General features: G+C 43.3%; 1 protein-coding gene across 1 annotated transcript; it reads left to right on the forward strand.

Moving 5' to 3' along the window:
• Window positions 1–5255: 5255 nt before the first annotated feature.
• On the forward strand, window positions 5256–7300 carry LOC123169493 (uncharacterized). The gene is made up of 3 exons (XM_044587367.1): window positions 5256–5864; window positions 6094–6376; window positions 6989–7300. The coding sequence occupies exons 1-3, from the start codon at window positions 5379–5381 to the stop codon at window positions 7024–7026; spliced, it is 807 nt and encodes a 268-aa protein (XP_044443302.1). The 5' UTR covers window positions 5256–5378; the 3' UTR covers window positions 7027–7300.
• Window positions 7301–24508: the final 17208 nt, after the last annotated feature.

The raw sequence follows: 24508 nt of genomic DNA on the forward strand, positions 1-24508 counted from the left end.
GCTCTTCAATTTAATCTGCATGCTGTTAGCAGGAAATTTTGGAACTTGAAAACCCAAATCTGGTTCAGTTGAGTAAACAGCAAGAAACACATATTTTTGGTCTTGAACTTGTTTTGCATGTTGGTGCATACTATTTTGTGGATGGCCATGCTTGTGCTGTAAGTAGAAGTTAAATGGAAATAATGTTCAGATTTCTTCAGAGAGACACTGAATGAAACAGTTAACAGTTTGTTGGGAGAAAATCATTTACATAAGGCTCATATTCACGCTAAACCTTGATACAGAAATTTAGTTTTCCCATTTTGTACTACTTGCCGCTAGTAGAAACTTTTACATGATATTTAAGTTATTAATCTTTTCCAGTGGTTGTATTACCTTTGACATGATGCCTGACTTCCTCACTTTCTGTTCTAATTCAGCCAACGTTGAGCTGCGGTACCCGGATGTCGGTGCAGAGTAGAAACGGATAAGAGCAGGACTCCCGACCGCCGCCTCGGACACGATGACATGAGAACTCAGAACTGCATTTTGCATTGAGATATAGGTTTAGGGAAACCCCAGCAGCTCTTGTGATTCTGCTAGCTGAAACTGCATCATTTTCCAGACAGGAGGAACCTGTCTGTTTCACCCTTGTGGTTCTGAACTTTAAAACCTCTGGGAACATTGGTTCGAAATGCTTGCTTCTTATTCTGGATGCTACTTCAGCGCTGCTGCCGGGTGCATTTCTTTTAGGTGTCACAGCAGTTAATTCAGCACTCGACTTTAACTGTGCCTTTTCAGGTTTCAGTCCATCAGCAGAAAATGAATTTTTATTTTGACAGAGTTCTGAACAAAATTGTATCCCACGACACAGTAAGAATACTAGTTTCTGCAAATTACACTGTTCTCAGGTTATAGTATCCCACAGCACTATAATAATCGTGAGTCTCTCGCTACCCTCCCTGTACGCCACGGCTAGGCAAATCAACAAACACCTTACAGGCACAGCACGGCTAGTTAAAGAACACACAAAGGCCACCGATTCCCACACCTCGTTTCAATGGGGTTGCCTTCTTTTGCTTATTCAGTACCTCCTCTTCGAGTCCGTACAGAGAAAATTACACATTTGGTCCTCGAATTTGCATCGGAACTTGAGAAATACTTCAATATGGTCCTTGAATACACAAATACATAACATCTAGAGAAGGAGGAAATGGGAATATCACCACCCGCAGGCATCAACCCCTCCCACACGTCACAAAACCACCTATCGCCAGCCAATGGCATCACAGCGCAAAGAAAGCATCTAATTTAGTTGGGGCCCACCATAAGGCTATGTCGAACGAACGGACGTGCACACCGCTGACCTTACCTGAAATGACACAGGCGACACATAGCACTCACCATCAAACTAGGCTGGCACAGCCGGTCAGGCCCCACGACCAAAAAATGCTAGCCAGACACGCCCACGATGACAAGAAGCTGGGTTAGCAAAGACCCTCCAAGTCCAATGGAGTCAAGCGGGTGAAGGCGACCCATAGGCACCAGCCGGCAAAGCCCGTGACGTCAAGAGTCAGGGCAGGCCAGTCCTTCCACGTCTTGCCAGACCAAGCCACTGTGCGTCTGGCCAGGCAAGCCCCCCTCCCCCCTCCCCCCTCCCCCCCTCCCGCGCGTCCGGACAGGACCAATGGCCGAAAAAAGAACGCGGCCACGCGCACAGCCCGATAGCCTTGATAGGTTGGCCCCACACACCACCAACGCTGCTGCCGCAACATAGGGCCCAATCGGCGCGAGTGAACCGGCATGACATGAGGCCAACGGTGCTGACAGTCGGATCCACGAGACAACCGGTGTTGCAGACGCAACACACAAACCCGGCTGGTTCGCTCGCGGCAGAGGGAGCATCGCACACCAGCTGGCGTTGCGACCACCACGCACCCCAGTTGGCGTGACCAGACCAGCCCGATGCGCGGGGTGAGGATGCGGGCCGGCGGATCCGGCCACGCCATCGCACGAGGGTAGCGCGAGGGACATCGCTCGTCGCCGCGCCCAATGCCACCCAATGACGATGGCCTCGGGCGCGCACCCGCATTCCACCCGTCATGGACCGCCGTGACGGGTCACCCGGGCGATCCCAGTCCGAGCAGATCAGACGGCGCGGAAAGCCCCCGAGAGGCCCCCGCGGCAAGCCTTATAGCAGTAATCTATACCACTACATAATCTATACCGGCAAACGGACGGCGCGGAGGACCTCTCAGCCCTCGGCGAGCCCCAGGAAATGGGTATTCCAGCACCCCTTATAGGAGTAATCTATACCACTACATAATGTATCAGTTTTGAATGGACCTAAATCATCAATCTTGATTGTTGGTATCCTCAATCTAACTGTTGAGAGCGATGGGATTCGCATGAACAGTACCCATTAGCTAGCTGTCTTCGATGTGTTCTAGAACCATCACGTCATCTTTACCAGAAAAAGGTAAAGGTGCATGCCTCCTACGCAACCAGAAGATGTGTTGGGTGGCTTGTAGATGGTTCTAGAAAGAGAATGAGAGAGAAGAAAACTAGTTATTTTCCTTTGTTTTTTTAACTTTGTCACCAGTCAATAGGAATTACATTTTTCTAAAGTACACTTTTCTAATATTTCTTTTTTACAACAATAATAATCCAATCCTTTATGCATTCAACTATAGACCATATTGTTTTGCATTTCTTTTCGCAGTGTAGCCTAATGATTTTCTCCTTATAGGAACAAACGTCACCAAAGGAACATTAAGATCAAGGTAGACCCGAGCTCTCAAAATTTTCGAAGGATTGATTATTCCCTCATTGACAATCACCGTTATGGGCGGCTCCCCTACCTTTCTCAAAACCTTCTATGCCATTTCCTTCTTTCTCATGAGACCGTCCGAAACACCATGGATTCTTGCCGAGACCGGAATCTTATACAGCTTATAATCCTCCACATTGCTAGAACCATCATACTCTTGCATCACTACAACTGCATCTCGAAACTACCACGGGCTTCCATCTATCACCCGTTTCCAATCCCTCCGACAGCTAAGATGAAAAATGAATAAATTTGCTCCCATAATCTTGAAGGTAATTTGCCGTGTTGACGCCCACACAGTGCGCATCACGTTAAACATAGCAGCGTGACTAAACATTCTAGTGGGACGGACTCTGAAGATTGCCAGCCACCTAACCTCATTGACCAGAGTCTCCAACTTTGCAGACAAATCGAGGTCCATTTCTTCTTCACCATGCAAATTGAGTCCTTCAAAATGATCTTCCAGAGACGGTTCCAATCCCAAATTGTGTTCCTCCTTATCTACTTCCGGCTGAGCCCCGCCGTCTTAGATCCATCTTCCTCCCCGGTCCACATTACTGACTGGTTGCACCCTGACAGGTACTTCCTTCTCTAACTCCTCTACCCTCTGCGCCATTTCTCCATCTATCTGCCCTCCAAGTCTTTCCCAACAACCGCGAGTGGATTCGTCATGCAACCTTGTGCCTTAAGGCCCGTACCTGACTAGACTCCCGTCCCCCAATAGATCGACGGTGGAACATGAGGAAATTGGTGGCCTTCGGCATGATCACCGAAGGATGGGTAAACCCTACAAAACTAGCGGAAAACTATTTTGGTTTTTTTAGCTTAAATTTTTTTAGGCAAACTAGTTGAATGGACCTAATTAAATCATCAATCTTGATCGTTGTCCTCAATCTAACTGTTGAGAGCGGCGGGATTCACATGAACAGTACCCATCAGCTAGCTGTCTCTGATGTGTTCTAGAACCATCACGTCATCTTTACCAGAAAAAAGGTAAAGGTGCATGCCTCCTAGGCAAGCAGAAGATGTGTTGGGTGGCTTGTAGATGGTTCTGGAAAGAGATTTTTTTTTAACTTTGTCACCAATCAATAGGAAATACACTTTTCTAAAGTACACTTTTCTAATATTTATTTTTACAACAATAACAATTCAATCCTTTCTGCATTCAATATAGACCATATTTTTTTGCATTTCTTTTCAGGGTGTAGCCTAATGCTTTTCTCCTTATAGGAACAAACCTCACCAAAGGAACATTAACATCAAAGTAGACCCGAGCTCTCAAATTTTTCGAAGAATTGATTATTCCCTCGTTGACAATCACCGTTACGGTGGGCTCCCCTACCTTTCTCAAAACCTTCTCTGCCAGTTCCTTCTTTCTCATGAGACCATCTGGCACACCATGAATTCCTGACGAGACCGGAATCTTATCCAGTTTATAATCCTCCACATTGCTAGAACCACCATACTCTTGCATCACTACAACTGCATCTCGAAACAACCACGGGCCTCCATCTATCAACCGTTTCAATCCCTCCGACATCTAAGCTGAAAAATGAATAAATTTGCTCCCATGGTCTTGAAGGTAATTTGCTGTGTCGACGCCCATGCAGTGCACATCATGTTAAATATAGCAGTGTGGCTAAACATTCTAGTGGTATGGACTCTGAAGATTGCCAGCCACCTAACCTCATTGATTAGAGTCTCCAACTTTGCAGAGAAATCAAGGTCCATTTCTTCTTCACCATGTAGACTGAGTCCTTCAAAACGTTCTTCCATAGATGGTTCCAATCTCAAATTGCGTTCATCCTTATCTACTTTCGGCTGACTCCCATAGTCTTAGATCCATGTCCCTCCCCGGTCCACACTACTGACTGGCTGCACCTTGACAGGTACTTCTTTCTCTAACTCCTCTACCCTCTGCGCCAGTTCTCCATCTATCTTCCCTCCAAGTCTTTCCCAACAACCGCGGGTGGATCCGTCATGCAACCTTGCGCCTTAAGGCCCCTACTTGACTAGACTCAATCCCCCAATAGATCGCTGGTGGAACATAAGGAAATTGGTAGACTTCAGCATGATCACCGAAGGATGGGTAAACCCTAGAAAACTAGAGGGAAACTATTTTGCTTTTCTTAGCTTATCCTTTTTTTAGGCAAACATTCTTTATTACTCAGCCGTCACAGTTGCATGGACAAAGTTTTGTCCTAGCCAAACATGGCGGCCGGCTCCTAGCGCTAATGCATGTTTTTAGCTTAATTTTTTTAGGGGGGCTTTTTTAGCTTTTTTTTTTAGACAACAGGGGCTTTTTTTTAGCTTAACTGAGAAACAAAGAAGTATTACGTTTCCTAGGCACGGCCCAAAAGCCCACGTAGTGCCGAAAGCAGAGCACGGCGACGGCGTCAGGCCACCTTTGAAATACTCCGGCTTGGCGCCCAACGTAACCGTCACAACCAACAGCTCCCGCTTCTTGGCTTCCCATCTTCTCTTCGTCGCCGGAGCGCCAAGAAACCAAGAACCCACCATCCCCACCTCTCCACCGCGCGCCTCTGCTCTCCAGCGTCACCGGCGACCGATGGAGCTGTTCCAGGACGGCCAGCACGTGCGGCTGCGGAGCCGCGCGCGCGGGACGTACCTGCACGCCGACGACGACGGGCTTGGCGTCTCCCTCCGCCGGCTCCGCGCGTCGATGAACGTGGCTTGGTTGGTGCACTTCTATCAGGGCCAGTACCTGCTCTTCCAGAGCGCCGCCTACGGTGGCTACCTCGCCGCCACGGCCGCGCCGGCGCGGCGCGGCCACCGCGGGCGCCGCGTCGAGCAGCTCGACTACTATCACTCGGAGGTGGATCCAATGCTTTGGCAGGCCGTCCAGATGGAGAACCTCTTCCTCAATAACATCAACGGCGGAAACCTCCGCGCCAACGGGAGGTACCGCCCCTGGAACAACGGCGTCAGCGTCGACCACATCGACGACATCAACAACATCAGCACGATGATGCACTGGGTCGTGGAGGTCATCCCCGCCAGGGAGATCATGCCTCGCCTTCCACGTCCGTCTCCGGTGAGTCCGCCATGTCTGCTTCTTGATTCTTCCCGAATTTGCGCGAATTGGGTTCTTGAATATCGTTAACATGCATCGGAATATGACCACAGAGATAGCAAATCGTGTTAATTTGGCTCTGTTCTTGCCAAATTTGCGTTTCTTTGGCTTCCTCATCTGAAATTCGTAGCTGTTCTTGGTTTCTTTGGCTTCTTTGATTTGATGATGGTTCTTTGCAACTCAACTGCAGCTTCCCAACCTCGTGTTGCGGCCGCGGATGATCATGTACGTGTGGCCGGACATCCACGGGGGCCTCATCACCCACGGCACGTTCGTGTTCGGTGGGAGGTCCGTGTTCCGCCTGAGGAGCGAGCTGGCTAGGCGGCTGGGCGACCTCGCAATCATGGACTTGGAGGTCGCCGACCTCGTCATGTGCTTGCCCACGCATGATGGCCAGCTTATTCCACTGGTCGTCGATCTGCCCCGCAGCGGCGAGACCCTCCACATCGTCGTCGTCATCGTCGGGTCGCCTGGTGAGAGCCCCTCCATATCCTACTCTTCTTCACTTGTCCGGATATCATGGGTTTCATGTCAGTTGAGTGCTAATCTGAAAACAGTGTTCGAAACTAGTAGTCTGAAAAACAGTTTGCTGAAACTTTTGCTGCTAATATGTTTCAGTTAGTCTGAACTCTGAACTGCTGTAAGTTGCTCAATCAGATCAGTAGGCGTTCAACAGGCACGACATTATGCTAGAAGGTTGTCTGAAGCTAGCTGTTTGTCGAGGAGGAAATCATTTCATTAGTCAAAAATCGACACTGATCTTTCATATGGAAATTATTGACTCAGATGGTTTAGTTCTTCAATTTGATGCACTGAACTTTTATATGCCGCTAGTGGAAAACTTCTGAACTTGAAAACCCAAATCAGTTCGGTCTGCCTAGGTCAGCTTCACAGAACTAAATTCAGGTTCTGTGACTGTTTGGAGTAACGCGTAACCAAATTCAGGTTCTATCCCACAACACATTACATTGTTTTGAGGTTTTGTACATCAGATTTCTTTTCTACTAGTATCTTCTTATTTAAACTTGTTGCGGTACCTGTGACACCTGATGCCTAACTGCTTAACACTTTTTCTGCCAACTCAGCCTACATGGCGCTGCAGTACGCGGATGTCGATGCATAGCAGAGAGATACCAGAGCCAGGACACCTAGAAGTCTCCTTCATGTCCACCTCGTCGGAAGTGTCGCCGCCACGGCATTAGAACTATGGGTTCATGGTTCGTTGAAATATGGGTTCAGGAAAACCCAGCTTTGTTCGCTGAAATATGGGTTCAGGAAACTTGTTGCGTTGGCATCACCATTCTGTACTAATGACGCGGTGACATTAGTCTGTAATAATGCGTTGACAATGGCCACTATTTCAACGTTGCTAGCTGCATTCTCTTAGCTGCAGTGAGTTGAGCACTTGAGTTATTCTGCTGAAAGTTTCAGTCCATCAGCAGAAGATGAATTTCGTGCTTTCACTGACACAGGAGTTCTGAACATGGTGAGGTCAATGTGTCCGGACACGAGTTGCTGCATTTTGATGCGTCCGTGGTTTATTTGATTCAGCCTATGGCAGTGTTCTTGGCTGGCCCTTAGGTGCCTCTCAAATTCACCTAAATTTTACCCACAAAAATAATTCGCCTAAATTCGCTATTTTTCTGTTAAGTTCGGGTCTGATGGTCTGAACTTTTGGTCAGCCCAACACTGGGACTGACAAGAGGTCCATGCCCTTAACCCTCGGCCGCTAGCTCTCTTTTCTCCATGGTACCCCGGTAGGCCTCTTGAGCGTTGTTTTTAAAGATGATTACCTGGGCGCCCCTATATCTCGCCTTCAGCGAGTACATCTTCCAACTCGCTGAAGGGGCGAGTGAGCTGGGCGTCCCACGAGCGCAGGAGACCACAGCCTCGTTTTCTGTTTTTATTTTTTGTTTTCTTTTTGTACTTTTGTTTATACTTTAAAATATTATATATATATATATATATATGAATAGTACGGTGCATTGATGTTAAAATAGAAAGGGGGTGAAGAATAATTATTCCTCACCCAGTCTGATTCGTCACCCTGGGTGAGGAATAGTTATTCTTCACCCCCTCTATTTTACCACCAATGCACTGTAATTTTACGCTCCGTAAGTTTTGTCTTATTTCTGATGTAAAAAGAGACCGTAAGAAAATATATAATCACCGTAAAAAATATTTTAATTTATGTAAAATTGCAAACATAAAAACGTAATGTAAAATACACATAAACTGCAAATTTTCGTGTCTTAGATCTATATTTTAATTTTCTTATGCAAAATTTTACGTAGTGAATCAATAGGAATGTAACTATTTGAATTCCAAACGTAATTTAATTATGAAATGATCGTAAAATTACCTCGGGTGAAGAATAACTTATTCTACACCCTGGGTGATGAATAGTATCACTATATATATATGAACAAATATTTCAAAAATGTTAATCAAGTATTTGGAAAATGTTAAATATGTATAGTTAAAATGTTGACCGTGTATTAGAAAAATGATGAAATTTTTTGACCATGTATATATTTTTTTAAATCAAGCACTAGATAAAATATTGAACAACTATTTGAAAAATGTTAATCAAGAATTTAAAAAATGTTAAATACGTGTAAAAATTGTTGACTATGTATTCAAAATATGTTAATCTTGTATTTGAAAAATGTTAATCAATGATATGAACAGTAAAATAAAAAAGTATAGAAAAAGTGTTGAACATGTATTTAATAAATGTTATTTTGTATTAGAAAATGTTAAACATGTATTAAAAAATGTTCTTGACATATACAAAAATATAGAATAAAAATCAAAAGAGACAAAGAAAAACCAAAAACGAACGGAAACTGATAAAAACAAACAAACACACAAAGAAAAAGAAAATGGAAAAAGAAAATAAAGAAAAACTGAGAAGGAAAAAAAAGGAAAAGAAACGGAAAATGAAAAAAAAAGGTATCTCCTCCCAAAACCGAGTTGTGCGCCCATCTCCAATAATAAAGTTACCCCTATTAAAGAAGGCTACCTTAATTCTCATTAAACTCTTCCAAAAGGGTGAATCATTCGGTTGTGTTGTTACTTGAGATAAGGTCTTGGAATGTAGGTACCTGTTTTGCAATAACTGTATCCATACCCCCTACTCCTTAGAGGAAAACCGATAAAGCCACTTACTAAGCAGGCACTTATTCTGAACCTCCAGGTTTTCATTACCCAATCCCCCTTTGTCTTTGGGCGTACACAAAATATCCCACTTAGCCAACCTATTTTGCTCTATTCTCACTTTGCCAAAAGAACCACGATCTATAGAAGTCTAATTCTTTCAATACCAATGCTGGTATTTCAAACAATGAGAGCATAAACATAGGCATATTTGTAAGCACCGAGTTTATAAGAATCAACGTAACCCCATAAGACATAAGCTTTCCCTTCCAATAGCTAGGCTTTTTTTAATCGATCATCAATACATTTCCATTCTTTGTTTGTTAATTTTCGGTAGTGAACTGGGATCCCTTGATAACTAAACGTGAGAGATCAATCTCACAACCAAATAATTTCCTATAATTATTTTGTTCACCTTTGGCGCGTCCTAAAAAGAATAATTCACTTTTGTGAAAGTTTATTTTAAGATCAGACAGTTGTTCAAAAAGACACGAAAGTAATGTCATATTTCTTGCCTTAGGCATATCATGTTTCATGAAAATTATAGTATCATCAGCATATTGTAGGATAGAGACACCCCATCCATAAAATGTGGGATTAACCCCCCTCCCCACCCTACCTGACTGTCCTCTTTGGATCCACAAATTAGAATTGCTAGCATGTTTCCAACAATGTTGAACGGGATAGGGGACAATGGGATCTCCCTTGCAGCAATCCCTTCTACGTCTAGTAATAATCACCAACATCATCATTTACCTTGACACCAACATAGCCTCCTTGTACAGAGGTTTCAACCTAGTTCCTCCAAGCAGTATCGAAATCATTCATCCACAGAGCTTGCCTTATCATCCAACCTTGACACCAGCAAGCCTTATCAAAATGCACTTTGAAGACGACTTTGTCAAGTTTCTTGAAATGACTTTCATGTAAGTTTCATGCAAAACCACAACACTCTCTAGTATGTATCGTCCTGGCATGAAAGCAGTCCGAGTCAACTTAACCACAGAATGCGCAATATGAGTTAGACGATTCATACCCACTTTGATGAAAATCTTAAAACTAACATTCAGCTGGCAAATGGGCCTGAACTGCTCAATTCTAATTGCCACGTCGTTCTTAACCAACAAAGTAATAGTCCCAAAGTTAAGCTTGTTGGAAATATGCCCTAGAGGCAATAATAAAATGGTTATTATTGTATTTCCTTGTTCATGATAATTGTCTGTTGTTCATGCTATAATTGTATTAACTGGAAACCGTAATACATGTGTGAATACATAGACCACAATATGTCCCTAGTAAGCCTCTAGTTGACTAGCTCATTGATCAATAGATGGTTATGGTTTCCTGACCATGGACATTGGATGTCATTGATAACGGGATCACATCATTAGGAGAATGATGTGATGGACAAGACCCAATCCTAAGCATAGCACAAGATCGTGTAGTTCGTTTGCTAGAGCTTTCCTAATGTCAAGTATCATTTCCTTAGACCATGAGATTGTGCAACTCCCGGATACCGTAGGAATGCTTTGGGTGTACCAAACGTCACAACGTAACTGGGTGGCTATAAAGGTGCACTACAGGTATCTCCGAAAGTGTCTATTGGGTTGGCACGAATCGAGACTGGGATTTGTCACTCCATATGACGGAGAGGTATCTCTGGGCCCACTCGGTAATGCATCATCATAATGAGCTCAATGTGACTAAGGAGTTAGCCACGGGATCATGCGTTATGGTACGAGTAAAGTGACTTGCCGGTAACGAGATTGAACAAGGTATTGGGATACCGACGATCGAATCTCGGGCAAGTAACGTACCGATTGACAAAGGGAATTGTATACGGGATTGATTGAATCCTCGACATCGTGGTTCATACGATGAGATCATCGTGGAACATGTGGGAGCCAACATGGGTATCCAGATCCCGCTGTTGGTTATTGACCGGAGAGTCGTCTCGGTCATGTCTGCATGTCTCCCGAACCCGTAGGGTCTACACACTTAAGGTTCGGTGACGCTAGGGTTGTAGAGATATTAGTATGCGGAAATCCGAAAGTCGTTCGGAGTCCCGGATGAGATCCCGGACGTCATGAGGAGTTCCGGAATGGTCCGGAGGTAAAGATTTATATATGGGAAGTCCTATTTTGGCCACCGGAAAATGTTCGGGATTTTTCGGTATTGTACCGGGAAGGTTCTAGAAGGTTCCGAAGTGGGGCCCACCTGCATGGGGGGACCCACATGAACGTGGCTAGTGGGGGCAAGGCCCCACACCCCTGGTCAAGGCGCACCAAGATCCCACCTTAGATGGAATAAGATCATATCCTGAAGGGATAAGATCAAGATCCCTAAAAAGGGGGGATAACAATCGGTGGGGAAGGGAAATGATGGGATTTCTTTCCCCCACCTTTGCCAACGCCCCAATGGACTTGGAGGGCAAGTAACCAGCCCCCTCCACCCCTATATATAGTGGGGAGGCGCATGGGAGCAGCACCCCAAGCCCTGGCGCCTCCCTCCCTCCCGTGACACCTCTTCCTCCCCGCTTGCGCTTGGCGAAGCCCTGCCGGGATCCCGCTACTTCCACCACCACGCCGTCGTGCTGCTGGATCTCCATCAACTTCTCCTCCCCCCTTGCTGGATCAAGAAGGAGGAGACGTCCCCGCTCCGTACGTGTGTTGAACGCAGAGGTGCCGTCCGTTCGGCGCTAGGATCATCGGTGATTTGGATCATGACGAGTACGACTCCATCAACCCCGTTCTCTTGAACGCTTCCGCGCGCGATCTACAAGGGTATGTAGATGCACTCCCCTCTCTCTCGTTGCTAGATAAGAAACGTTCTTGCTAGAAACCCATAGCAGCCACGTAAAACATGCAACAACAATTAGAGGACGTCTAACTTGTTTTTGCAGGGTATGCTATGTGATGTGATATGGCCAAAAGGATGTGATGAATGATATATGTGATGTATGAGATTGATCATGTTCTTGTAATAGGAATCACGACTTGCATGTCGATGAGTATGACAACCGGCAGGAGCCATAGGAGTTGTCTTAATTTATTGTATGACCTGCGTGTCAATGAAAAACGCCATGTAATTACTTTACTTTATTGCTAACCGTTAGCCATAGTAGTACAAGTAATAGTTGGTGAGACAACTTCATGAAGACACGATGATGGAGATCATGATGGTGGAGATCATGGTGTCATGCCGGTGACGAAGGTGATCATGCCGCGCCTCGAAGACGGAGATCAAAAGGCGCAAGATGATATTGGCCATATCATGTCACTTTATGATTTGCATGTGATGTTTGTCATGTTTACATCTTATTTGCTTAGAACGATGGTAGCATAAATAAGATGATCCCTCACTAAAATTTCAAGAGATGTGTTCCCCCTAACTGTGCACCGTTGCGAAGGTTCGTTGTTTCGAAGCACCACGTGATGATCGGGTGTGATAGATTCTAACGTTCGCATACAACGGGTGTTGACGAGCCTAACATGTACAGACATGGCCTCGGAACACAAGCAAAACACTTAGGTTGACTTGACGAGCCTAGCATGTACAGACATGGCCTCGGAACACAAGAGACCGAAAGGTCGAACATGAGTCGTATAGTAGATACGATCAACATGGAGATGTTCACCGATGATGACTAGTCCGTCTCACGTGATGATCGGACACGGCCTAGTCGATTCGGATCATGTATCACTTAGATGACTAGAGGGATGTCTATCTAAGTGGGAGTTCATTAAATAATCAGATGAACTTAATTATCATGAACATAGTCAAAAGGTCTTTGCAAATAATGTCGTAGCTTACGCTTTAGTTCTACTAAGATATGTTCCTAGAGAATATTTAGTTGAAAGTTGATAGTAGCAATTATGCGGACTGGGTCCGTAAATTGAGGATTGTCCTCATTGCTGCACAGAAGGCTTATGTCCTTAATGCACCGCTCGGTGTGCTGAACCTCGAGCATCGTCTGTAGATGTTACGAAACATCTGACATACACGTTTTGATGACTACGTGATAGTTCGGTGTGTGATGCTAACGGTTTAAAATTGTGGCACCAAAGACGGTTTTGAAACGTCGCATAACATATGAGATGTTCCAAAGACTGAAATTGGGATTTCAGACTAATGCCCACGTCAAGAGGTATGAGACCTCTGACAAGTTTCTTAAGCCTGCAAACTAAGGGAGAAAAGCTCAATCGTTGAGCATGTGCTCATATTGTCTGAGTACTACAATCACTTGAATCGAGTGGGAGTTAATCTTCCAGATGAGATAGTGATGGTTCTCCATAGTCACTGCCACCAAGCTATTAGAGCTTCGTGATGAACTATAACATATCAGGGATAGACATGATGATCCTTGAGCAACTCGCGATGTTTGACACCGCGAAAGTACAAACCAAGAAGGAGCATCAATTGTTGATGGTTAGTAAAACCACTAGTTTCTAGAAGGGCAAGGGCAAGAAGGGATACTTCATGAAACGGCAAATCAGTTGCTGCTCTAGTGAAGAAACCCAAGGTTGAACCCAAACCCGACACTAAGTGCTTCTGAAATGAGGGGAACGGTCACTGAAGCAGAACTACCCTAGATACTTCGTAGATGAGAAGGCTGGCAAGGTCGACAGAAGTATATTGGATATACATGTGTACTTTACTAGTACTCCTAGTAGCACCAGGGTATTAGATACCGGTTCGGTTGCTAAGTGTTAGTAACTCGAAATAAAAGCTGCGGAATAAACGGAGACTAGCTAAAGGTGAGACAAGGTTGATGTGATCAAGCATCACATGCTCCCTCTACCATCGAGATTGGGGTTAAACCTGAATAATAATTATTTGGTGTTTGTGTTGAGCATAGACATGATTGGATTATGTTTATCGCAATACGGTTATTCATTAAAGGAGAATAATGGTTACTCTGTCTATTTGAATAACACCTTCAATGGTCTTGCACCTAAAATGAATGGTTTATTGAATCTCGATCATAGTGATACACATGTTCATGCCAAAAGATATAAGATAGTAATGATAGTACCACATACTTGTGGCACTGCCATTTGAGTCATATTGGTATAAAATGCATGAAGAAGCTCCATGTTGATGGATCTTTGGACTCACTCGTTTTTGAAAAGATTGAGACATGTGAACCATGTCTATTAGTATATATGCATGAAGAAAGTCCATACAGATGGATCATTTGGACTCACTTGATTTTGAATCACTTGAGACATGCAAATCATACCACATGGGCAAGATGACTGAAAGGCCTCGTTTTCAGTAAGATGGAACAAGAGAGCAACTTGTTGGAAGTAATACATTTGATGTGTGCAGTCCAATGAGTGCTGACGCACGCAGTGGATATCGTTATGTTCTTACTTCACAGATGATTTGAGTAGATTTACTTGATGAAACACAAGTCTGAATTATTGAAAGGTTCAAGTAATTTCAGAGTGAAGTTGAAGATCGTCGTGACAAGAGGATAAAATGTCTGTGATATGATCATAGAGATGAATATCTGAGTTACGAGTTTGGCACACAATTAAGAAATTGTGGAAATTGTTTCACGACTAATACCGCGTGGAACACCATATTGTGATGGTGTGTCCGAACATCATAACTACACCCTATTGGATATGGTGCATACCATGATGTCTCTTATCGAATTACAACTATCGTTTATGGGTTAGGCATTAGAGACAAACGCATTCACTTTAAAAAGGGCACCACGGAATTCCGTTGAGACGACACCGTATGAACTATGGTTTAGAGAAACCTAAGCTGTCGTTTCTTAAAAGTTTGGGGCTGCGACGCTTATGTGAAAAAGTTTCAGGCTGATAAGCTCGAACCCAAAGCGGATAAATGCATCTTCATAGAATACCCAAAATAGTTGGGTATACCTCCTATTTCAGATCTGGAAGCAAAAGTGATTGTTTCTACAAACGGGTCCTTTCTCGAGGAAAAGTTTCTCTCGAAAGAATTGAGTGGGAGGATGGTGGAGACTTGATGAGGTCATTGAACCGTCACTTCAACTAATGTGTAGCAGGGCACAGGAAGTTGTTCCTGTGGCACCTACACCAGTTGAAGTGGAAGCTTATGATAGTGATCAGGAAACTTCAGATCAAGTCACTACCAAACCTCATAGGATGACAAGGATGCGTACTACTTCAGAGTGGTACGTAATCCTGTCTTGGAAGTCATGTTGCTAGACAACAATGAACCTACGAGCTATGGAGAAGCGGTGGTGGGCCCGGATTCCGACGAATGGCTCGAGGCCATAAAATCCGAGAGGATCCATGTATGAAAACAAAGTATAGACTTTGAAAGAACTACTTGATGGTCGTAAGGCTGTTGGGTACAGATGGATTTTAAAGGGAAGACAGACAATGATGGTAAGTGTCACCATTAAGAAAGCTCGACTTGTCGTTAAGATGTTTTCCGGCAAGTTCAAGGAGTTGACTGCGATGAGACTTTCTCACTCGTAGCGATGCTAAGAGTCTTTTAGAATTATATTAGCAGTTACTGCATTATTTATGAAATCTTGCAGATAGGATGTCAAAACATTGTTTCCTCGACGATTTTCTTGAGGAAAGGTTGTATATGATACAACCAGAAGGTTTTGTCAATCCTGAAAGATGCTAACAAGTATGCAAAGCTCCAGCAATCCTTCTAAGGATTGGAGTAAGCATCTCGGAGTTGGAATGTACGCTTTGATGAGATGATCAAAGATTTTGGGTTTATACAAAGTTTATGAGAAACTTGTATTTCCAAAGAAGTGAGTGGGAGCACTATAGAATTTTTGATGAGTATATGTTGTTAACATATTGTTGATCAGAAATGATGTAGAATTTCTGGAAAGCATCCAGGGTTATTTGAAAAGTGTTTTTTAATGGAAAACCTGGATTAAGCTACTTGAACATTGAGCATCAAGATCTATAAGGATAGATCAAAAACGCTTAATAGTACTTTCAAATGAATACATACCGTGACAAGATTTTGAAGGAGTTCAAAATAGATCAGCAAAGAAGGAGTTCTTGGCTGTGTTACAAGGTGTGAGTATTGAGTAAGACTCAAGACCGGACCACGGCAGAAGAGAGAGAAAGGACGAAGGTCGTCCCCTATGCTTTAGACGTAGGCTCTACAGTATGCTATGCTGTGTACCGCACCTGAAGTGTGCCTTGCCATGAGTTGGTCAAGGGGTACAATAGTGATCCGGGAATGGATCACATGACAGCGGTCAAACTTATCCTTAGTATCTAGTGGACTAAGGAATTTTCTCGATTATGGAGACAACGTTTTTTTATAGAGCATGATTTCAGAGATTTGTTTTTTTAGTAAAGCATGACACGTGGACTTTTGGAATATGGCGCCATGCAAGGACCATATCCTCTCCATGTGTTCTTATTTGAGATCTGTATTAACATAGCGTTTTCCTCAATACGTGACAAATACAAGCTATACTTTAGTGAATACGGGCGTCCTGACAAATACAAGCTATACTTCATCATAGCTAACAAATGCTACCAATGTGTTTGTTGTATTGCAGACCTCTATGGCTCTATCAATGTGTGCACACCACTCAATTTTATGGCACTTGTGATTAGGTGATGAGGCCTCCATTAGTGTGTCGCTCATCAATATAGGCGGATGAATAAATGTAATACGAACACAAAAATATTAATGCATAATGACTGTTCTATTGGAAACTGGATGGTATACTGTAATACTCATATGCTAATTAGTCCTACTTATTACTCCCTCCATTCACAAATATAAAGATGTTTTAGATATTTCACTATAAACTACATATAGATTAAAATGAGTGAACAAACACACCAAAATGTGTTTATATGCACCCGATTCTGAAAAAGTTGGAACATCTTATATTTGCGAACGGAGGGAGTAGTTTAGCTAATAATTGACACATTGATTAAACACACCTTTTATGTGATTAGGGTAGCTGTACATTACTCATACATAGAACGTCAGCTAAGCACACGAAGTTAGTTGCAACCATGACAAACTTGCTCCCATATATTTTGGTAACTAAATGTAGCTCATAGATATTTTCATATCGTAAAGTTCAGTTAGAAATATGTGGAGTTGATTTTGATGACTCTAATTTATTAAAAAATGGGAACAATAATTCTTGGTTAACATCAAAAGGATGATTATGAAGCTGAGATCAAAACCAAAGCCATGAAAAACTCTGCATTCTTGATAAGCCGTGTACATTTTTTCCTATAAATTTTTATGCGGAATATAGAGCTCTTGAAGATCCGAGGTTCCCACACCTCTCAGCGCCAAGATGACAGTCGGAGGCGAGGGACCTTAGTTTCTCAAACAGCGGCGGCGGCGGAGACCACAGTACGACACAATCGAGATATTGATGTTGGTATATATGAAGGAAATATGCCCTAGAGGCAATAATAAAGTTGTTATTTATATTTTCTTATATCATGATAAATGTTTATTATTCATGCAAGAATTGTATTAACGGAAACTTAGTACATGTGTGAATACGTAGACAAATATAGTGTCCCTAGTATGCCTCTACTTGACTAGCTCGTTAATCAAAGATGGTTAAGTTTCCTAGCCATGGACATGTGTTGTCATTTGATGAACGGGATCAAATCATTAGAGAATGATGTGATGGACAAGACCCATCCGTTAGCTTAGCATTATTGATCGTTTAGTTTTATTGCTATTGCTTTCATCATGACTTATACATGTTCCTCTGACTATGAGATTATGCAACTCCCGAATACCGGAGGAATACTTAGTGTGCTATCAAACGTCACAATGTAACTGGGTGATTATAAAGATGCTCTACAGGTGTCTCCGATGGTGTTTGTTGAGTTGGCATAGATCGATATTAGGATTTGTCACTCCGTGTATCGGAGAGGTATCTCTGGGCCCTCTCGGTAATGCTCATCACTATAAGCCTTGCAAGCAATGTGACTAATGAGTTAGTTGCGGGATGATGCATTATGAAACGAGTAAAGAGAATTGCCGGTAACGAGATTGAACTAAGTATGATGATACCGACGATCGAATCTCAGGCAAGTAACATACCGATGACAAAGGGAACAACGTATGTTGTTATGCGGTTTGACCGATAAAGATCTTCGTAGAATATGTAGGAGCCAATATGAGCATCCAGGTTCACTATTGGTTATTGACCGGAGATGTGTCTCGGTCATGTCTACATAGTTCTCGAACTCGTAGGGTCCGCATGCTTAACGTTCGATGACGATTTGTATTATGAGTTATGTGATTTGATGACCGAAGTTTTTTCGGAGTCCCGTATGAGATCACAGACATGACGAGGAGTCTCAAAATGGTCAAGACATAAAGATTCATATATTGGAAGGTTGCATTTGGACATCGGAATGGTTCCGGTGGTTCGGGCATTTTTTCGGAGTACCGGGAGGTTACCGAAACCCCCCGGGAGAAGTATTGGGCCTAGTGGGCCTTATTGGAGGAGAGGAGAAAGGGCCACAAGAGAGGGGCGCTCCCTCCCCTTGCCCAAACCGAATTGGACTAGGGGAGGGGGCCGACCCCCTCTTTCCTTCCCCCTCTCTCTCCCTTCCCTTTCCCTCCGGTGGAAGAAAGGAAAGGGGGGGATCCTACTTAGACTAGGAGTCCAAGTAGGACCCCCCCTAGCGCGCCCAATTTGGCCGGCCTCCTCTCTCCCTCCCTCCTTTATATACGTGGCCAGGGGGCAGCCCAATAGCACAACAGACAATCTCTTACCCGTGTGCGGTGCCCCCCTCCACAGTTACACACCTTAGTCATATCGTCGTAGTGCTTAGCCGAAGCCCTACGCTGGTAACTTCATCATCACCGTCGCCACGCCGTCGTGCTGACGGAACTCTCCCTCAGCCTCAACTGGATCAAGAGCTCGAGGGACGTCATCGAGATGAACGTGTGCTAAACGCGGAGGTGTCGTACGTTCGGTGTTTGGATCGGTTGGATCACGAAGACATTCGACTACATCAACCGCGTTATTAAACGCTTCCGCTTTCGATCTACGAGGGTACGTGGTCATACTCTCCTCGCTCGTTGCTATGCTTCTTCTAGATAGATCTTGCGTGATCGTAGAATTTTTTAAAATACTACGTTCCCCAACAGTGGCATCAGAGCCAGGTCTATGCGTAGATGTTATATGCACGAGTAGAACACAATAAGTTGTGGGCGATAATAGTCATACTGCTTACCAGCAACGTCTTACTTTGATTCGGCGGCATCGTTGGATGAAGCGGTCCAGACCGACATTACATGACCGCATTCATGAGACTGATTCTACCGCCGTGCTTCGCACACAGGTGGCTTGTGGGTGTTTGTTTATCCAACTTTAGTTGAATCGAATTTGACTACACCCGGTCCTTGTTGAAGGTTAAAACAACACACTTGACGAAAAATCATTGTGGTTTTGACGCGTAGGTAAGAACGGTTCTTGCTAGAAGCCCGTAGCAGCCACGTAAAACTTGCAACAACAAAGTAGAGGACGTCTAACTTGTTTTTGCAGGGCTTGCTGTGATGTGATATGGTCAAAACGCTATGATATATAAATTGTTGTATGAGATGATCATGTTTTTTAAAAGTTATCGGCAACTGGCAGGAGCCTTATGGTTGTCGCTTTATTGTATGAAATGCAATTGCCATGTAATTGCTTTACTTTATCATAGCAATAGTCGTATAAGCAATAGTTGGCGAGACGACAACGATGCTACGATGGAGATCAAGGTGTCAAGCCGGTGACGATGGTGATCATGACGGTGCTTTGAAGATGGAGATCAAAGGCACAAGATGATGATGGCCATATCATATCACTTATTGCATGTGATGTTTATCCTTTATGCATCTTATTTTTCTTAGTACGGCGGTAGCATTATAAGATGATCTCTCACTAAATTTCAAGGTACAAGTGTTCTCCCTGAGTATGCACCGTTGCTACAGTTCGTCGTGCCGAGATACCACGTGATGATCGGGTGTGATAAGGTCTACGTTCACATACAACGGGTGCAAGCCAGTTTTGCACACGCAGAATACTCGGGTTAAACTTGACGAGCCTAGCTTATGCAGATATGGCCTCGGAACACTGAGACCGAAAGGTCGAGCGTGAATCATATAGTAGATATGATCAACATAGTGATGTTCACCATTGAAAACTACTCCATCTCACGTGATGATCGGACATGGTTTAGTTGATATGGATCATGTGATCATTTAGATGACTAGAGGGATGTCTATCTAAGTGGGAATTCTTAAGTAATATGATTAATTGAACTTTAATTTATCATGAACTTAGTACCTGATAGTATTTTGCATGTCTATGTTGTTGTAGATCAATGACCCGTGCTACTGTTCCTTTGAATTTTAATGCGTTCCTAGAGAAAGCTAAGTTGAAAGATGATGGTAGCAACTACACGGACTGGGTCCGTAACTTGAGGATTATCCTCATTGCTGCACAGAAGAATTACGTCTTAGAAGCACCGCTAGGTGCAAGACCCGCTGCAGGAGCAACTCCAGTTGTTATGAACGTCTGGCAGAGCAAAGCTGATGACTACTTGATAGTTCAGTGTGCCATGCTTTACGGCTTAGAACCGGGACTTCAACATCATTTTGAACGTCATGCAGCATATGAGATGTTCCAGGAGTTGAAGTTAATATTTCAAGCAAATGCCTGGATTGAGAGATATGAAGTCTCCAATAAGTTCTACAGCTGCAAAATGGAGGAGAATAGTTCTGTGAGTGAACATATACTCAGAATGTCTGGGTACCACAATCACTTGACTCAACTGGGAGTTAATCTTCCTGTTGATAGTGTCATTGACAGAGTTCTTCAATCACTGCCACCAAGCTACAAAAGCTTCGTGATGAACTATAATATGCAAGGGATGGGTAAGACAATTCCCGAGCTCTTCGCAATGCTAAAGGCTGCGGAGGTAGAAATCAAGAAGGAGCATCAAGTGTTGATGGTTAACAAGACCACCAATTTCAAGAAAAAGGCAAAGGGAAGAAGGGGAACTTCAAGAAGAACGGCAAGCAAGTTGCTGCTCAAGTGAAGAAGCCCAAGTCTGGACCTAAGCCTGAGACTGAGTGCTTCTACTGCAAAAGGACTGGTCACTGGAAGCGGAACTGCCCCAAGTATTTGGTGTACAAGAAGAATGGCAAAGTGAAAGGTATATTTGGTATACATGTTATTGATGTGTACCTTACTAATGCTCGTAGTAGCGCCTGGGTATTTGGTACTGGTTCTGTTGCTCACATTTGCAACTCGAAACAGGGGCTACGGATTAAAAGAAGATTGGCTAAGGACGAGGTGACGATGCACATGGGAAATGGTTCAAAGTCGATGTGACCGCCGTCGGCACGCTACCTCGACATCTACATTCGGGATTAGTTTTAGACATGAATAATTGTTATTTGGTGTCAGCGTTAAGCATGAACATTATATCTGGATCTTGTTTGATGCGAGACGGTTATTCATTTAAATCAGAGAATAATGGTTGTTCTATTTATATGAGTAATATCTTTGATGGTCATACACCCTTGATGAGTGGTCTATTTTTGTTGAATCTCATACTAGTGTTACACATATTCATAGTATTGAAGCCAAAAGATATAAGTTTAATAATGATAGTGCAACTTATTTGTGGCACTACCGTTTAGGTCATATTGGTGTAAAACACATGAAAAAACTCTATGCTGATGGGCTTTTGGAATCACTTGATGCTTGTGAACCATGCCTCATGGGCAAGATGACTAAGACTCCGTTCTCCGGAACAATGGAGCAAGCAACAGACTTGTTGGAAATAATACATACTGATGTATGCGGTCCGATGAGTGTTGAGGCTCGCGGCGGGTATCGTTATTTTCTGACCTTCACAGATGATTTGAGCAGATATGGGTATATCTACTTGATGAAACATAAGTCTGAAACATTTGAAAAGTTCAAAGAATTTCAGAGTGAAGTGGAAAATCATCGTAACAAGAAAATAAAGTTTCTACGTCTGATCATGGAGGTGAATATTTGAGTTACGAGTTTGGTCTTTATTTGAAACAATGTGGAATAGTTTCACAACTTACACCACCGCGTAATGGTGTACTCAAACGTCGTAATCGTACTTTATTAGATATGGTGCGATCTATGATGTCTTTTACTGATTTACCGCTATCATTTTGGGGTTATGCTTTAGAGACGGCTGCATTCATGTTAAATAGAGCACCATCTAAATCCGTTGAGACGACACCATATGAACTGTGGTTTGGCAAGAAACCCAAGTTGTCGTTTCTTAAAGTTTGGGGTTGCGATGCTTATATGAAAAAGCTTCAACCTGATAAGCTCAAACCCAAATCGGAGAAATGTGTCTTCATAGGATACCCAAAGGAAACTGTTGGGTACACCTTCTATCACAGATCCGAAGGCAAGATATTCCTTGCTAAGAATGGATCCTTTCTAGAGAAGGAGTTTCTCTCGAAAGAAGTGAGTGGGAGGAAAGTAGAACTTGATGAGGTAATTGTACCCGCTCCCTTATTGGAAAGTAGTTCATCACAGAAATTAGTTCGAGTGATTCCTACACCAACTAGTGAGGAAGCTAATGATGATGATCATGAAGCTTCTGATCAAGTTACTACCAAACCTCGTAGGTCAACCAGAGTAAGATCCGCACCAGAGTGGTACAGTAATCCTATTCTAGAGGTCATGTTACTTAACCATGACGAACCTACAAACTATGGGGAAGCGATGATGAGCCCAGATTTCGCGAAATGGCTTGAGGCCATGAAATCTGAGATGGGATCCATGTATGAGAACAAAGTGTGGACTTTGGTTGACTTGGCCGATGATCAGCAAGCCATAGAGAATAAATGGATCTTGAAGAAGAAGACTGACGCTGACGGTAATGTTACTGTCTACAAAGCTCAACTTGTTGCGAAAGGTTTTCGACAAGTTCAAGGAGTTGACTATGATGAGACCTTCTCACCCGTAGCGATGCTTAAGTCTATCCGAATCATGTTAGCAATTGCCGCATTTTATGATTATGAAATTTGGCAAATGGATGTCAAAACTGCGTTCCTTAATGGATATCTTAAAGAAGAGTTGTATATGATGCAACCAGAAGGTTTTGTCGATCCAAAAGGTGCTAACAAAGTGTGTAAGCTCCAGTGATCTATTTATGGACTGGTGGAAGCCTCTCGGAGTTGGAATATACGTTTTGATAGTGTGATCAAAGCATATGGTTTTATACAGACTGGAGAAGCCAGTATTTGCAAGAAAGTGAGTGGGAGCTCTGTTGCATTTCTGATATTATATGTGGATGACATATTGTTGATCGGAAATGATACGGAATTTCTGGATAGCATAAAAGGATACTTGAATAAGAATTTTTCAATGAAAAGACCTCGGTGAAGCTACTTATATATTGGGCATCAAGATCTATAGAGATAGATCAAGACGCTTAATTGGACTTTCACAAAGCACATACCTTGATAAAGTTTTGAAGAAGTTCAAAATGGATCAGGCAAAGAAAGGGTTCTTGCCTGTGCTACAAGGTGTGAAGTTGAGTCAGACTCAATGCCCGACCACTGCAGAAGATAGAGAGAAAATGAAATTCATTCCCTATGCCTCAGCCATTGGTTCTATCATGTATGCAATGTTGTGTACCAGACCTGATGTGTGCCTTGCTATTAGTTTAGCAGGGAGGTACCAAAGTAATCCAGGAGTGGATCACTGAACAGCGGTCAAGAACATCCTGAAATACCTGAAAAGGACTAAGGATATGTTTCTCGTTTATGGAGGTGACAAAGAGCTCGTCGTAAATGGTTACGTCGATGCAAGCTTTGACACTCATCCGGATGACTCTAAGTCACAAACCGGATACGTATTTATATTGAATGGTGGAGTTGTTAGTTGGTTCAGTTCTAAGCAAAGCGTCGTGGCAGGATCTACGTGTGAAGCGGAGTACATAGCTGCTTCGGAAACAACAAATGAAGGAGTTTGGATGAGCAATTGCCTTGGCAAAGGAATCCAGATTTCACAAGAGAACCAAACACATCAAGATACGTTTCAATTCCATCCGCGATCAAGTCAAGGAGGGAGACATAGAGATTTCCAAGATACATACGGATCTGAATATTGCAGACCCATTGACTAAGCCTCTCTCACGAGCAAAACATGATCAGCACCAAGACTCCATGGGTGTTAGAATCATTACTATGTAATCTGGATTATTGACGCTAGTGCAAGTGGAAGACTGAAGGAATTATGCCCTAGAGGCAATAATAAAGTTGTTATTTATATTTCCTTATATCATGATAAATGTTTATTATTCATGCTAGAATTATATTAACCGGAAACTTAGTACATGTGTGAATCAGAGTGTCCCTAGTATGCCTCTACTTGACTAGCTCGTAAATCAAAGATGGTTAAGTTTCCTAGCCAT

This window comes from Triticum aestivum, chromosome 7D (assembly GCF_018294505.1).
Source record: "Triticum aestivum cultivar Chinese Spring chromosome 7D, IWGSC CS RefSeq v2.1, whole genome shotgun sequence".
NCBI classification, from domain to species: domain Eukaryota; kingdom Viridiplantae; phylum Streptophyta; class Magnoliopsida; order Poales; family Poaceae; genus Triticum; species Triticum aestivum.

What these genes read in the sequence shown, in the direction of transcription:
- LOC123169493 (XM_044587367.1), top strand. Translation starts at nt 5,379, where the DNA reads ATGGAGCTGTTCCAGGACGGCCAGCACGTGCGGCTGCGGAGCCGCGCG. An exon ending in GCCTTCCACGTCCGTCTCCG is followed by an intron (nt 5,865 to 6,093) that starts GTGAGTCCGCCA and finishes ACTCAACTGCAG; the next exon opens with CTTCCCAACCTCGTGTTGCG. An exon ending in CGTCATCGTCGGGTCGCCTG is followed by an intron (nt 6,377 to 6,988) that starts GTGAGAGCCCCT and finishes CTGCCAACTCAG; the next exon opens with CCTACATGGCGCTGCAGTAC.